Raw genomic sequence first — 16,433 nt, 5'->3', positions numbered from 1 at the left:
CTGCACAAGAAACCCACTCCTCTGTCGACTTGGGGTCATCTGAGTCGCCATCAGAATGCTGGAAGACATTACACGGAACCTGGTTGACTTGACCGACTTTCTTGAGTGTTTTCTTTGCTGTGGATTGCTTCATCGATTTATTTGCTTGCTTTTGCTTTTGCTTGATTTTCAGGGCTTTTTCTTTAATCAAATAAAAGTGGTCTTTACTGGTGAGATCATATGGCGGTGGCTTTGCCCTCTGGCAGCTGGTGGTGGGCCGTTCTCTGACCGGAAGGGTGATCAGCGATTTAAAGGAGACCTCTGGCTGTGTCACCACTTCAACTTCGTGTGCCAGAGGTGGTGGGGTCACAATGGCGGACAGAAGGAGGTGCTGTGGAGATTGGCGAGGAGGAGAGCTTGCTGGCTGAACAGCATCATGCAGAGGGTGGCTGGGTGGGTGGGTGTGCTCGGAACATTTCTTGATCATAGAAATCCTCATCATCATCATCCCTGTTATCATCACACAGAGGATGGCTCGGAGTTGCGATTGCAGGCTCTAAGGGTCTCTCCGTGGTTTCAGATGGCATGAAAATAATTTTCTTCATCTTGTCTGGGTTGAATGGGAATATCCCTGATGAAATCCAGCCTGGGCATTTGAGGGCGTTGCAGCTTGCTTCCAGGCCTTGGAAAACAATGACATGAACATGCCCTGTCCAGACGCTTCCCTCCACTCTCCCTGGTGACCCTTCGTCCCCCAATCCTCCAGAAATGTTTTAAACTCTTGAATAGAGCTCTATCCGCAGGCTGCAGAAAGTGTGTAGTGTGAGGGGGAAGGCTAAACAACACACATACATTGTTGGCTTTCATCAAATTCAGAAATTCAATGTTGTACACATGGGAGGAGTGGCCATCAACAAGGAGCAAGTGGGGTCGTGGATCATCTTTGGGCAGGCTTCGGAGAAAAAACTTGCCCCATTCAGTGAATAATTCTGTGTTTATCCACCCGTTATCCGACATCCTGAGGAAGGTATGTTCGGGAGCCCCAAAGAGCCAATCTGCCTTCATCCTCTTGCCCTTGAAGATGATAAGGTTTGGGCCATACCCACCAGCAGCGTTGATGCTGGAAAGGCAGGTTGAGGTTTCTCCTTTCTCCCCAGCAGTGATCTCAAAACAAGGTGACCCAGCCTCAGCAACCAACCTAGTGGAGAGGAAGTGATCCTGGAACCCAGTCTCATCACAATTCCAGATATGATCTGGAACATTCTCCAACCCCAGTCTGTCAATTGTGTCCTGATAGTTTTTGAACCACGTATTCACAACAGTGGGGTTGAATCCAGCAGCTCTATGGGCTGAGAGAGCCTCGGGTTTCCTGATCCTGAGTTTCTGGTTGCGTCTCAAAAAAACCCTAAACCATTTGTAACCAGCCTTTTCCTTTACTTCACTGAATCCCCTGATTCCTTTCTTGGTGGCAAACTGGTAGGCCAGTTGCTGTGTATCATTCATCCTCAGGGGGAATCCTCTTTTTGCTAATGTGACTATCATCTCCCCAAGCTACCTCATCCTCACTGCTGATGATCGGCTTTCTCCCTATTGTGTGCTCAGAGATTTTATGAACAAACATTTCATAAACACATTAAGAAAAAAAGTAGCATGATTATTTTGATAATAATTAATTTGTACCCTTAACACCAATTATGGTCAGAACTGTATATCACTGACCTTGTAGCTTTCACAGCAGGTACTTCCTGTTTGATGATTTTCCCGCCCTGATTTATGACTGGACAGTTCAAAGGTTAAATAATTAGTCATAATAACGTTAGTCATAATAACGATAATCTTCGTGTTTTTATGAATCACTACCGTTAATATATAATTGAATATAACGTCCCTTATTTGTCCCTTTGCATCGACCAATCACGAGGTGTTTCGAAAGGCATACTGGGTTTCGCAAGGCATACTGCGAAGCACAGTCGCAACTCGTAAGGCACTGCGGTCAAGCCAGCCGACTCATCAAGATCGGCGGACAAGCCAGCCGACTCAGTTTTTTGCCGTACCTGTATATACTAGCCATTACGGTAATAGCGTCTCAGAACTAGTTTAAAATAAAAGCATTCGTCGGGTACATACAAAAAGACAGTCAATAAAAGCAAATACTATCAAAGGAAGTGTACGGCCGTTGTGGTATTTACTTTCAAAATAAAAGCCCACCAAACATTCCAATATGAGACATATTACATATGATTTTGGATTCAATTTATTTCAGGCTCATTTTACTTCAGGGTTATAGTTCACGACCCCATGGGGTCACGCAAAAGGTTTCAGAACATTCTGATATGGAGTTTCAAAATAAAAGCCAACCAAAGTTTCCAATATGAGACATATTACATATGATTTTGGATTCAATTTAAAAGAAAATGCCCTGTTATTTCAGGCACATTTCACTTCAGGGTTATAGTTCACAACCACATGGGGTCACGCAAAAGGTTTCAGAACATTCTGATGTGGAGTTTCAAAATAAAAGCCAACCAAAGTTTCCAATATGAGACATATTACATATGATTTTGGATTCAATTTAAAAGAAAATGCCCTGTTATTTCAGGCTCATCTCACGTCAGGGTTATAGTTCACGACCCCATGGGGTCACGAAAAAGGTTTCAGAACATTCTGATGTGGAGTTTCAAAATAAAAGCCAACCAAAGTTTCCAATATGAGACATATTACATATGATTTTGGATTCAATTTAAAATAAAATTCCCTGTTATTTCAGGCTCATTTTACTTCAGGGTTATAGTTCACGACCCCATGGGGTCACGCAAAAGGTTTCAGAACATTCTGATATGGAGTTTCAAAATAAAAATAAAATAAATAAAAATAAAAAAGTGAGTGGCAACATGTTGCTGCAGCAGTGAACTCTGTCAGTAGCACGGAGCGCACAGTCCCAGAATTAAAAAAGAAGTGGTCTGACATAAAGTTACATATTTTTATGTAGCCTACCAATACATCGTTATGGTCCCTAAAGACCCTCTCCCTCCGAATCCTGCCATCTGCATGGTCCGCCAGAAGTGCCATATGGTGCAGCATTACCACGGCGCTCACCTCTGTATTTAGGTATAGGGTTACGGTAATAAGACTGACCGAGAACACCTTGGATAATCAGTTTGTAATCACCCACGTAAAATGTTCTTGAACATAACCCCTTTTTAATGCCTGATTTGTCATGAAAAGCATCAAGAGTAACGGACAACGATTGTGATGAGGAGTGTGGCTTGGTTTTCCACACTTGGGATATTGACATTTGATTAGGCTATGTGTTTACAGTGTCACATAAAAATATCATGTTATTGACACATGTTGGACAGAAGCTTTATTCCATGCAGTCGCGCCGTCAGTGGACAGTAGGCCTATGGAGTGACGGGATTAAATATAGAGAATTTTTTTTAATTTATATTCTAAGGAGATGTTCATAACTGAGAAATAACGCAGTTGACTTAAATTATTCTGATTACAAAGATTACATAGATTTAACGCATGATAACGCACGGGTTGAAATTAAATTAATGAAGGGCGATGATGAAACATAATCGTTCTCACGCTACAATTCTTCGGTCTGACTTCAGTTCACCACCACACCATCCGTGTCGCCAATTCTCCTTTTCCTCTAAACTATGCGTACGCATGGGTCAGGGTTTGCTTAGGGCTGCGCACATTTTCCCGTCAAGTTGTTTTTTTATAGATCACAACCTTGGCGTGGAAAGTCACGTACGCCAATTTCAGCCCTGTTTTGTGCGTACGCAACGGTTATAAATGAGACGGCCCCCCCAAAAAGTGTTCAATTCAATAAAGACTCAGACCTACTAAACACACCCCGCCACAGAAGCCAACAAGTATTACAATTGCAACACAGTAAATATAAAAGTCAACCCAAGCCTGTTCAGTTGATTACCGCACACCCAAAAGATGAAGATGACAACGGAAATCATGAAGCAAATATAAATTGCGTTATGGATCCATGTTCGCAGCCTTACATAAAATGAGCTGTAGGTAAGGTAAAGGGTAGGTAAAGGTATGTAGGTAAAATGGCATAGGCACCTTGGCTATGTGAGAGAAATGCTGTGAATATATATGGGTCTGTTCTGGTTGAAAATGCATCTGCCAGTTTTTTGGCAACAATGATGTCATATTCCCTATCCTGACTGGTCAGTTTTCCTTTCCTTCATGATCAAAGAGGTTCTGCAGGAGCTCGCTGGACAGCTCGGTGATGTGCTTCCACGCCTCTTGGATATGGCGCAGCTCGGTGGTCCGCCCACAGACGACGAAGCGCAGAACAAAACGTCCGCGGAGCTTGCAGGACACCAGGTAGATCTTCCCCGTCCTGGTGATTTGTTTCAGCAAGGCTTTGTTCAGCTCATCCGAAACCTGGGGGCAAAGCATAGCCAGAGAGGAGGTTGAATTAAAGACAACGGATGGTATACTTTGAAAGAATGAACAAACAGACATGATACCATCAGGATGCAATCAACAGGAGTAGTTTGTATTGATGTATTGATTAAATAGACAAATATTCAAGTGCAGAGAATCTTTTTTTGCCTTTATGTCATTTGTTCTGGAAGTTATGGCCAGTTAGCCACTGTTTGATAGTGTAGTATAACTTGCATGATGTGCATATTTGAATGCATCTTTTACCTTCAGCCTGAAGCAAACTAGTCCCATGACTACTTCAGCACAGATCTCAAAGTTGTTGTCGCCTCTCACCAGATTCTCAAATGTTTTGGCCAATTCCACATGCTGCAAACAGAAGACATTCTGTGTCTCAGTTCATATTCAATAATGTATAATATCGCCCAACAACCATCAGGGACTTTGGTTAATACAAAAAGAAGATTAAAAGATTATTATGGCAGTATTATGGCAGTAGGCATTTTTACATGTATCCACTAGATGGTAGCCTTGTGTCATTAAATCTTGTACCAATATATACCATGCTCATAATATACACAGCAATATTTCTATATTCTGTGTACCTTACGGATGAAAGCTTGGAGGCCTCTGAGCCCGTACATGCGGAACACAAACCACAACTTCAGGGAGCGGAACCTCCTGGCCATAGGTGTACCCCAATGCTGAGAGTCAGAGGAGAGGTGGGGTGAGAGAGATGTGGAGAAGAGGTGCAGAGGGAGAAAAAAATAAAAATCTGATATTTAGCATGTAGCTATTAATGATTTTATAATTATATTATTGTCAATTAACTACTGCACAGACTATTTTACCATATAATCTTTAACCAGACCTATTGTGGGAAAACAATTTTGAGTTAGATATTGTAATGGACATGGACTTTTTGCGGTTTATATAACACATAAATCATTCATATGACTCATTTCTGTTCCACACCTTGGTTCTTTTCATAAAAAGGGAACAATGCTATCAAACATAAATCTGTAACAACGAAGATTGGCTCCAAATAAATCACATTCAACACAACAAATGTAGGACAATAACACACGAGTAGATTATTAATTAAATAAATGAACTACATGTATTTTCCATTACATGGAAATACAAGGTTTGCTGGCCGCTAATGAAATAAGGCCATAGCCTGTGTGCCTCAGCTTGCTTATAGCTAAACCAATAACTCAGATCTCGAACCCTTTAACACCCACATCATACTCGGGACTGCACTGGATTAAGATTAAGCCACTATATTCAACATTGGTCCTATTCAGCATTAACTGTAGCTGACACTATAGTTGATCCTTTTCGGACCAATTCTTTTCAAGTAAAAAAGCTATTTTGTGGGTAGAGTAGGGCTGAGGGAGATGGTTGCACCAACCTGACCCTTGGTTTTCATGTTTCAGGTACTCTGGATCAATTTGGAAAAAGCTCTGGTTAGGCCTGCGCTTTTTTTTACCCTTAAACAACACAAATGCATGGCTTGTTGAATTGAAAACTGATTCAAAAAAGACATTCCCCATACTGAGAAGAAAATTATAATAATTATATCTGGGATTTTCTGCCAAAACCGGAAGTCCAATTGAACACGTATGTAGTCAATTTCCATTTATTAATATTATATATGTCCCCAACTCTTCTTGATGTTGGGCTACGTGGTCCTACATGACGCTGAAGCAAAATAAATGCAGAATTGGACACAAAATATAATGCTAATGTATGCCTGAATACCATAATTGACCAATCAGAATCAACTCTTTATAAAACACATTTGTTAAAATAGTTATGAGAATGTTTGCATTTCACATCAGACTGCGGATTGTCAATTCCCAATTCTATAACGTTGTGCTATGATAAACCATGTGCTATTATTGGGTCACATTTGGGTCACATGAATACATAAAAAGGCTGATAGTACTGGCACTGAAATGAGTGCAAATTACTTTAAAAGAAAAATCGGAAAGACCTTATCCAAAGCTCTTACTCTGCCTCAGGAAATTACTCCTGCTCTCATCTATTGCTTCATGTGCCTCTCTGTCTGTCTTGGAGGCGGGGAGCCGCAGCTGCAACGGCAGCCTCTAAAACATTGATGCTCTCTCTCTTGCTGTGGTTATCGGTTACTCATGCACACTTGTTGGTTGGACATGTTAGTCAAACCATTTCCAACAGCAAATGTAAGCCACCAGATGTTAAAATGAATGCGTTTGTATGTTTTCGCACAAGAATAGCTTGGGGAAGGAAAACTGAAAATATTTAAACGGAATCAAACATATCACAAATAGACATAATGCAATTACAAATATGTATGTATGTATATGCTTTGTGGCCAACTCACATATGGGCCCAAGTTCATCAATTTTATCAAATGCACAACAGGGAGTCGTGCCAAGGGTAGCGCAGAACTGAAAAGCACAGAATGAAAGCAAAAAAAACATCCATGATTTGTCATTATGCATTTTGGTTAGATGAATACCCAATCATTCCATATATGTGTGCTTTAGTCTGTGTGCACGTCTCCATATAAAGAAGGGTATGAATCCAGTGGCCTTGTCCTCAGCCACCATCTTCTCCAGGGTCTCTGCTCTGACAGAGAAGTGCTCATCTGTTGGGACCATTCTTATCACCACTCCGCCAATGATACTGGCTTTCTCCACTGATGAGTGGGCCTGAGGAATAAGGCAAAGACAAGAGATTCTATAGTTACTATAGCCTCAATCTACCCATAATATATTTATATGTATTTTCCCGGGTGTTGCAAGTATTTCAAGCTGGCAAGATAACAACAGCAGTGATCAAATCGTACTTCTTCGGAGGTGTAGGCTATCAGTTTGGAAATAATGTCAGCCTCTGATCGTTGAGGATCGGATTCTTGGACACATTTCACTGTTTTGAGGCGAGCGGAAAGCAACGCCATCAGAGTCGCTTCACTAGCCGTACCCTAGAAGAATAAATAATTATAAATATTACAATATTGTTAAATTGAAATCGAAATCATATTTGGGATAAGTTATAGTAGTTTTGGTTTGGTTTTCGGGTTCAACATGACAATTGAGCCATCTGAACAATCATACATGTATTACTGTAAATGTATGAGTAAACAAACAGTAAAATATAAAAGAGTATGCTGCATGTGTTCAAACATAATAATACAAATTATAATACATTTGACTTATATAGCGCTTTTCTAAATACTCAAAGACGATTACAGAGTGAACACAAAATAAAATAAACATCATAAATTGGATTGACCTGTAGGGGCCAGTGTATATCTCTCCCTTCGAAAGAAGCTGTTGTGTCATGACTGACCTGAATGACTCCTCCTCCCTGACCCTGTGTCTCTGAAAGGAAGTCTTCTGGAAGTTGGAGCATCTTGCCCAGCCAGTCCAACATCACTGTTTCCAACTCACTGCATGCTGGATTTGCAGCCTTAACAAAATAAATTATAATATATAAATGAAATAGATACTGCATGCAATCACTACTTCATACCCATAATACACCATCCAATAAAAACAATTGAATTGCAGTCATTGTACATTGCCGTTTTAATGAGACTGAGAGTTTCTGCCTTACCCATGTGAAGCCAATGGTTCCTATGCCGCTACTGAGCAAGTCAGCCAAAATAGATGGGAAAGAAGTTGAATTTGTGTAATAGGCATAGAAGTGTGGGCTTAGCCAGTGGGTCACCTAGAAAACAAATGAGAAAGAATTGGCAAGAAAACATAAATGGTTGACTCATTGTCTGTGATTGTTGCACACATGTTGCAAGCATAGGCCTACTCATTTTATTTGTATGCTGCTGATCTCTGAGTTTAGTATGCCAATCCTGCAGTTACAGTTCAGTGACTCCAGTAACATATTTGGTCGAAACAGATATGAGGCTTAAAAAAAGGAAACTTTCTGTTCAACCAGATTTGGGCTTAAATAATCAATTGGATCTCGTTGATCCCCACTCGCTTCCTGATCAGTCCTTCTACTACACACTCCAACACTTGAGTACTAAATAAGCTTCAACCCCTTGTATTTGCCTCTATTGAGAGCATCGCCTTTGCCCTTGTACAGACTCACGATGTAACTCTCTTGCCAATCAGAGGGGATCTTGCTGGGGACTTCATTTATCCCCAGAAGGATAATGAGGGGGAATAAATACATGTGTGAACTCACTCCGGGCATCATGACCCTGTCGACGTCCCTGAGCACGTCCTCGTAGCTCTCAGGCTCCAGCGGGGCCTCGGAGGGGATCATGGAGCGCAGGTACCCGGGCTCCACGTCTGGGTACACTCGCCTGTGCTCAATGTTCTCCTGGTAGTCCGCCACAAAGTCAACCATCTCCTTTCCACGGCGACGGAACTCTGCTGCGTCCATGGTTACTCTGGAGGGGATAAGATAGATACACATGTGTCTGTATGTGTCCTCCTGACTGCTGACAAATTACAGGTGGAACCACGGTGGGTTCTGAGTGTCTTCAGCCGGTCCTCTGATTCCTCTCAGATATGGCAATTTCTTTATAAGATATTCCGTCTAGGGCAGATGAGACTTCTAAATGCAAAAAAGTACAAAATAGGTGTTGACAATAACCTGTTATAGCTCTTGCAGAGTGAGTCAAGATTACAGTTAGACAGAGCTATTTAAACAGTTTCAGATCCTCCCAACAAAGTGAATAATCATATCAGGTCATGTTTACCCAAGACACACAGTACCCAAGAGTACAGCCAGTAATCTACACACGAGACGTGTTGTCTTTCTCATTGTGTTTTCTCTACAGCCTTTAACTGAACAATTGCCCAATAAACGGTCAAACTCTTGAATTGAGGAATTATCATTTAAATCCATAAACACCATATATGTAATCCGGGGCATATAAAGACTGGAACCAGAAGATAATTACTTTCTCTCCATGGAAACCCATTCATAATTTTCGATCTCATAGGTCCCATGGGCTCTACCGGAAGGGGCGTGACTTCGCCACTCTATAAGCCCTGCATTGTCTGCGGCCGCTGCGGACATTCTTCCACCACTTGGGTCGACATATATGTGCGAAAAGACATTCTCGTCCCTGGCGTACTTGAAGAACAAGTACAGATGTCGGCTGAGCAGCGTGGAGGAAAATCTCTGTGTCACCGTGTGGCATCAGCCCAAGAATGAACTTACTATGTTCGAAAAGCAGGCCCATCCTTCACGTTAGTGTAAAAAGCGAAAAATACTCTCAGTTTATTTAGATCTGATGCATGTTCTTGGCTTGAATTGGACATTTATTTTTGAGGAGGAGGAGGTTTATCGTTCATGCGTCTTGTTCAGGTCTAGATCTATCTGCAGATGCACTGTTCCGTCATGTTTAAGTTCTTTTCAAAAATATACTAGGCATCTTGTCATTTTTCCTTTGATAGAATTGTTTATTCGATTATTTTCCTTTCAGTTTGTACAATTGTGGGAACATGCGATGAGCAGGACAGGTTTTAAAATAAAATTAAATAAAAAAAACAAAAAGGGGGTCGCCAGTCGTCACCAGGGAATTTTGGGGGGTCGCCAGGGGAGAAGTTTGAGAACCACTGTTCTACCTAACTTAAACTTTGTGTTTGAGTTTAGTCGTGACATACATATTGATGACCTCAAGAATTCTAACTGATGATTGTGGGCTTACGGCATGTCAAAGGTATGTGTATTATGTGATATTTAATCATTTGTAATTTAAATATAGTACTGTAATGATAATAGTAGGTCTACTCTCAAGGACACACGGGTACGGCTGTGTTTGAACAACATTTGCCATCTAGTTATTACAGGAAGAGCAATGGTTTGCTGATACACTGTGAGCAAAATCCTGTAACTGATGCACTGTAAGTTATGCTTTTTTGATCAATGGATGTCAGCGGACAGTCCATTGCTCTTCCTGCGATACCTGTGATGGTGAACGTTAAGAATGGATTTGACCCTGAATTTGTGAGGTTGAATTCTCTATATTGATTGGGAGGTTGTAGATGGGAGATGCCTTGCCTGGAAGGAAGAGCAGCTCAGTCATGTCCAGATTGAGCTTCAGGTGGTGAAGCACGCAGATATTGTTCCTGCTACCTTGGTTTCTGAGCATGCAAAGGACAGAATTAGTGGTGTGTGATCTGCATAGCGTTGGTAGAAAAAGCCACGTGAATGAACTACAGAGTGAAGAGGATGGGACCAAGAACAGAACCCTGAGGGACCCCAGTCGTAAGAATACAAGGTACAGACACAGATTATTCCCAGGTAACCCTGCAAAGGCAATCTGTGCAGTCAGGATGTGAATAGGGAGTTCAAAGCCTGAGATTCCCAGTTCTTCAAGAGTGGAGAGGTGGATCTAGTGGTTTACTGTTTCAAAGGCTCCTGAAAGGTCCAGTGGAATGTCAGCGGAAGAAATGGTGCCTGTTCTTGCAGGGTGCATATATTATGCACCCATTTCCCCCCCTGACCCTCTGGACGTTGCTGGTGAATGACTCCCTCCATTGCATGCATCACTTCTTATTGGCCGACATGGGGTCACCTGATGATTAGGAGTTGATGTGACATACCTCTAGCCTGGTCCTACCAGACCATCGTACTTCATTTCATTTGTACAGGAGGTCTGGAACTGCCCAATTGCCAAACGTTCACTCAATTGGAGGCGGGTGTTTGTTGAAGTTTTAAAATGATTGGATCTGCCCAGTGCCACTCTGGATCTGCCATAACCAATCGCATAGCGTTTGGTCGTGACGTATGTCATGCGACGGGACCGGCTCCTTCACCACTAACGGAGCCAGCTGGAAATCTAACTTTTCCTGAACCCGGTGGGGAGAAGCGCCACAACATCATGGCCACCAACAAATCTCAGCAAAGCTTGTTCTTGCTCCGGCTTTAATTGATCGACTTTCGGCATCGATCCCAAAGCAGACCGAATAGCTTCTCTCGTTTCCTTCTCCATTGTCTTCCTCTGACTACAACTGAAACTGGTGCGCAACCTAGACGTCATCGTTCTCAGCCACTCCCTCTGTTCGCTGGTTGGATCGCCAAAAATCTGGCTTCCAAGAAACGCATTCATATGAAGCAGACCCAGACCTAGTACTGAAGTGAAATGAAAATGGAGCGGAAGTAGGTAGGCGGGCGGTGCCAGGCTAACATACCTCTAATAATAGACTGAAATGAAGGGGCGTTAACATGGGAGCTAGCAGCTCCGCCCCAGAATGATTTAAAAATGCATGGTAAATTGACTAGAACCTTTATCAATTGACTAGAACATCAATCCTTGGAGGATGTCTTATTGTGTACGTATATTTTGGAGATCAAGCGGGAAGGAACAGAATGGCATTGTTCCACAAAGTATTCAAATATGAAAGAGCTGCATCCTGTGTAGCTCTGTTTGATCAAGATTGGTTTTGTGATATGTCAACAGGGGAAGGATACATTTATATTTGCCATTGGGTTCAGCCTTCACTACTTTGCCATAACAAGAAGTTTCAAGCGTTTTACTAACAACCTAATTGCCCCGACAAGCAGGTTATTTTGCCTTCCTCATAAACGGATGCACGCACACAAACACACAAATAGCCTTATAGGCATGTCATCCTTGTAATAAAACACAGGATTGATATTTTTATAGCAATGTATTAATGTTTTATTCTAATTACAATGAACAGAATATATCAGTCCCTTATTTATACAAAAATACCTGAAACAGTTACAATTAGGATGTATAAGCCATTCAACTATGTACAGGTTGAAACAAAGCACACCATGTATACATGAGTTTCCTCTTACCAATAGAAGTTATCGTCTTATGTTTTGCATTCCCTGAAATAAATCATACATATTATCTCATTTATACAGCGAGTAAATCTCACTTTGTGACAGTGTTAAATCCAAAGACACACACAAGTATAGGATAGGGGTAATTTCATCGCAATTTACTTTCCTAAGCACAATGTTCCTTAAAAAAATCAACAGCCCAAAAACCTGACATGAGTGTGTTAATTAAAATGTCACAAGTTTGGCAGATATATATATTTTTGTGATTCCATACACCTGGTAAAGTAAGGTTAAGTTGTTACCACATGACATTTGTGTATGGGTGGGCGTTCTCGTTGTACCCTATACACATCCACACATCTTTCCACTTCCATAGGTGCAAACTACTTGCTCACATGGAAGTTTGTTGTTAAGTTGAATATAGTATTTCGTTCACTTCCATGATTGCACATATCCATGTTGCCATAGAGGGCTTTCTTTTGAGGGGATGCTCAGCACACATATAGGCTGTTAGCTGTCGTCGAGTTTGGAACAGTTAAACCTCCAGCAGGAAAACAAAAAAATACATCTCCATCATTCATCCATCTACAATCCTTAAATCAAAGGCCTCAGAAACATGATGGACCAGTTTTCCAATTTTGCTGTAATTTTTTATAACTTGCTAAGTTAACCCTGAGGAAATAATGTACTTATGTTCCTCGCAAATGAATATCCACATACCTATTCCTCCTCATGTATTTATTTTTATTTTTCTGCCATTCAATTTAAGTCAGTGCAATCTCCTGATAATTGGGCCTTTTTTTTGTCTTTTTAGATATATAAAAGTGTGCCTTGGCAATTCTTAGTCAGTGTAGCTGGGGCCAAGCTACACTCTGTCCTTTAACTTGTTCAGGGACTCTGCAGTTCAGTCTCAATGACACACAGCCCATGAGTAGGCTACTGGGTGGAGATGGAGAAAGAAGAAAATCCATGACTGACATTCAATGTTGAATTTCTTTGCACCATAACAAGTCCTCGGAAAACGGGAAAAAATATATTGTTTTTATTTCAAATGAAAAAAGAATCAACGTTGTAATTTGTGTATGTATAACTTCACATTGCCACATTGGTGTTTGAATACACAAACATAAAAAAAAAAAATAATAATCGTATGGGCCATCAACAACATGTCAATGGCCAAAAAAAAACGCTGTAAGAAAAGAAAAAGGTTCAAGTCATCACTATTAATGAAAAATAAATAAACGTCGCTGAAACAATACTTACTTTAAACTGATTTGATTCATTACATTTGAGTTAAATAATAGTGACACAACATATCTATATAGCTTAAGAGAACCCGTGGACTGTTTAACAAATCAAACAAAGTGAAGAATCTTTCTTAATGTTGCATCACAGGGAAAATAAAACCGTGAAAAACACATACAAAACCACCTGTTATGATGGGAAACCAATCTGGTGCAATTTTAACACACTATACTCAATAACAGGTGAGTTATGTAAATTATTTTGTAGAATTACGACATGTAAATTAACATTTGTAATTAAGACCGATTTTATATTTTGTTTTGCTATGTAATGGCAATTTGGGTTGACCACTCTGTTAAAAGATAAATTAATCAGATTCAAAACTGATAATGCCAAATCTTTAACCAGGATATATTTTCTAAAAGGCTTTGTTGAATAAAAATCATCAGCAGTAGATAGATATATGAAATTATCTTTGCATTAACAAGCCAAGCACAAGGTACTATGTAATTGTAGTTCTGTACTACCGTGTAGGGCCCATATTTTACATGGATATTCAGTATTGGTTTATATCAGGCTGTACAGCGAGTTTGAACTATACCAACATAGTATCCTGTGGGAAGAACAAGGATGTATAATGTATGATTATGTTTGTTAACGGACCAAACCAAGGGTATGAACAAGGTGTGACTTTTTGTGAGGCCATACCTACAATAATCTATAAATACCTTCATAATACATGATAACAAGTGATTAATGCATTGTAAGAGTTACTTGCAGCTTACAATGGCTGAAGGCATTATCAATAACCGCTCCATTAAATATGATATAAAGTGCAACATGATGTATATAACTAAATTAATTAAAAAGACGTATAGCAATAATTATGATGTATTATAAGTTATGAAGGTGTTTATATAGAAATGCAAGTTTGGGCTACAGTCAAAGTCTCACAAAAAAGATTTGGGCAAATGAAACACCTTCACTGATTCTAATAAACAGAGTCATGATAAAGTGTAATGTGTATGGCATTGCCCTTTTGACTACATTCCAGTGCACTCCCATGGTGTCAGAGACGATTAATTTGTCACATTATCCTTTTTTTTGTTACTCGAGTTCCCTAGATGGACATTGGCTCAAAACTCCAATAAAAATAAATCTGGTTGACTAATGACTTTAAGTATACGGTTGTCTTAATCAAGTTGGACATGGATCCAGTTGTACTTCTAATAGTTCAAAGTTCTTCTGTGTTCTCTGAAGGGGGAAAGCGCTACTAACAACAATGGCATGGTGTTAATAGAGTGGAACGATGGGCGGAGACAGTATTCCCAGTCCTCCTCGGTTATTCAACTCCACCGAGTTACACTTGGAGCATTGGGTTAACCTTTTACAAAAAGGGAAATCTAGTGGTTATCCTTCCTGGTCAGCCTGGGGCTTAACAGTAACCAGCAAGGCTAAATATTGGTTTACTTAATACCTTGAGGAAAATCCACTGCACTTCAAGCCAAACCTCATAGAGTGACCTTGTTTGACTGTATAACATCACAATGCATAACAGAGGTATCTTGGTATTGACAGAAGAACGAAAAAATAACTAGCTTTATCACGGTGTTGAAATAACCTGAATAAAATGCTCTACCATTTTCTTGTGAACGGGCGATGTGGAAGACTTAAGGCCCTGTTATTTGTTATCTCAGGGAACATGAGCTGTGCAGTAAACCAATGTAGAATGGCGGCTGATCTTGGTAGCCCATCACGTAAACAGAAAGCCTACAGAGTGACAATGAGACGCAAAACAACGGAAAGACAAGCAAGAATAAGCAGTGGCAGAAAAACATCCTGTGTGGTCGGAGCAATCATCTTTGAAGGTGAACCACTATGAGCACTTTTAAGATCTTGATCAAATAACACCTCTTATTGTGCACTGCTGTTGTCCATGTTCCCTTTTTCAGGTTTGTGTGATATTATAAATGGTTTCAAAAACTTGTCACGCATTCATCCTCTCGTGAGGGTTACGGACCTCGGCAGGGATTAAAATGGCATAACTTCAATGACACCAAAACCTCTAGGTTTTCCCCGTTGTAAAATAGATCTTGCATGTCCTTACATGTATTCGACCTCAGAGGGCGATGTTGTACGGTGCTATCAAGTGACTTGCCGGTAACAGGACCGAGGATAGATACAGCCATGAGTGATGCCAAAAAGCATGCTCTAGATTAAGGAGTGCAAATAAGAGATATGCTAAATGATGCTAAACATTAACATCTATCGGTGGTGGGATTAAAAAAATAATGTTACAGAAGAAAACAGCAACCTGCTGATTGTTCAGTTAACAGATAAACCTGTGTTCGCAGTGGCAACACAATGCCTAATTGCGAGTGACCAGTTTATTGGTTGATTGTATTTATGGGGGATTGAACGATTATGTGACAGCATTTAAACAAAATAAAATAAAATGGCAGATTCATCTGGTCCATTATGTCCATAAAAGCTCCTTGCGTTCCTGTTCGTCTTCCTTGCACCTGATTGGATGTGTTGAGCGCCTTGATTTGTCCATCCAACCGTAACGACCAACCCACAAAACCACCCGAAATTAGCTCAGCAGTCTCCAGCAGAGTCCGTCGTAAAAAATATCAAGAAAAACAACAAACGGAAGCATCAGTTCATTCACCCGCTTCTCCAGACGAGAAAAATGTATACGAAAAAACCGACACAAAACGAGAGGGAAAAATGACGTTGTGAGCGGTGGTGGGGGATGTGTCAGGGAGTTGGAAGAGGTCATAAGGCCACAAAGGTGCACGGGTGTCTCAGTTTGCAAGGCAACACCCCTTTGTTGAGCTGGTAGAACTCCACCAACTGGATCAGGTCAGTGAACTTGGTCGAGCCGTCGTCAAGGCTGAAGAAGATCTGTCCGTCCTCTTCACACTTTGGTCATTTGGGATGAAGGGCAAAACCAGATGAAGGGTGAGACCAGATGATGCAACAGACAGGATGAGGGGAGAGACCAGATG

The 16,433-nt window shown here is 40.8% G+C and overlaps 2 protein-coding genes across 2 annotated transcripts in view; both read right to left on the bottom strand.

The window, feature by feature from the left end:
* Window positions 1–3,670: 3,670 nt before the first annotated feature.
* On the bottom strand, window positions 3,671–6,781 carry LOC130392231 (aromatic-L-amino-acid decarboxylase-like). Its single transcript, XM_056602698.1, has 5 exons — window positions 5,810–6,781; window positions 5,247–5,266; window positions 5,001–5,099; window positions 4,663–4,764; window positions 3,671–4,395 (listed from the first exon to the last, which is right to left on the bottom strand). Exons 1-5 carry the CDS (start codon window positions 5,949–5,951, stop codon window positions 4,177–4,179), a joined length of 582 nt encoding a protein of 193 aa, XP_056458673.1. The 5' UTR covers window positions 5,952–6,781; the 3' UTR covers window positions 3,671–4,176.
* A 4,974-nt stretch (window positions 6,782–11,755) lies between these two features.
* The window catches only part of LOC130392234 (growth factor receptor-bound protein 10-like), a 70,157-nt gene continuing 65,479 nt past the window's right edge, over window positions 11,756–16,433 (bottom strand). The window contains 1 exon segment of the mRNA XM_056602702.1: window positions 11,756–16,347. Within this exon segment, the coding sequence (XP_056458677.1) occupies window positions 16,201–16,347 (147 nt within the window). The 3' untranslated portion in view covers window positions 11,756–16,200.

The sequence above is a fragment of the Gadus chalcogrammus genome, chromosome 11 (genome assembly GCF_026213295.1).
Source record: "Gadus chalcogrammus isolate NIFS_2021 chromosome 11, NIFS_Gcha_1.0, whole genome shotgun sequence".
Taxonomy (NCBI): Eukaryota; Metazoa; Chordata; class Actinopteri; order Gadiformes; family Gadidae; genus Gadus; species Gadus chalcogrammus.
This window is presented reverse-complemented; position numbering and strand designations above follow the sequence as displayed.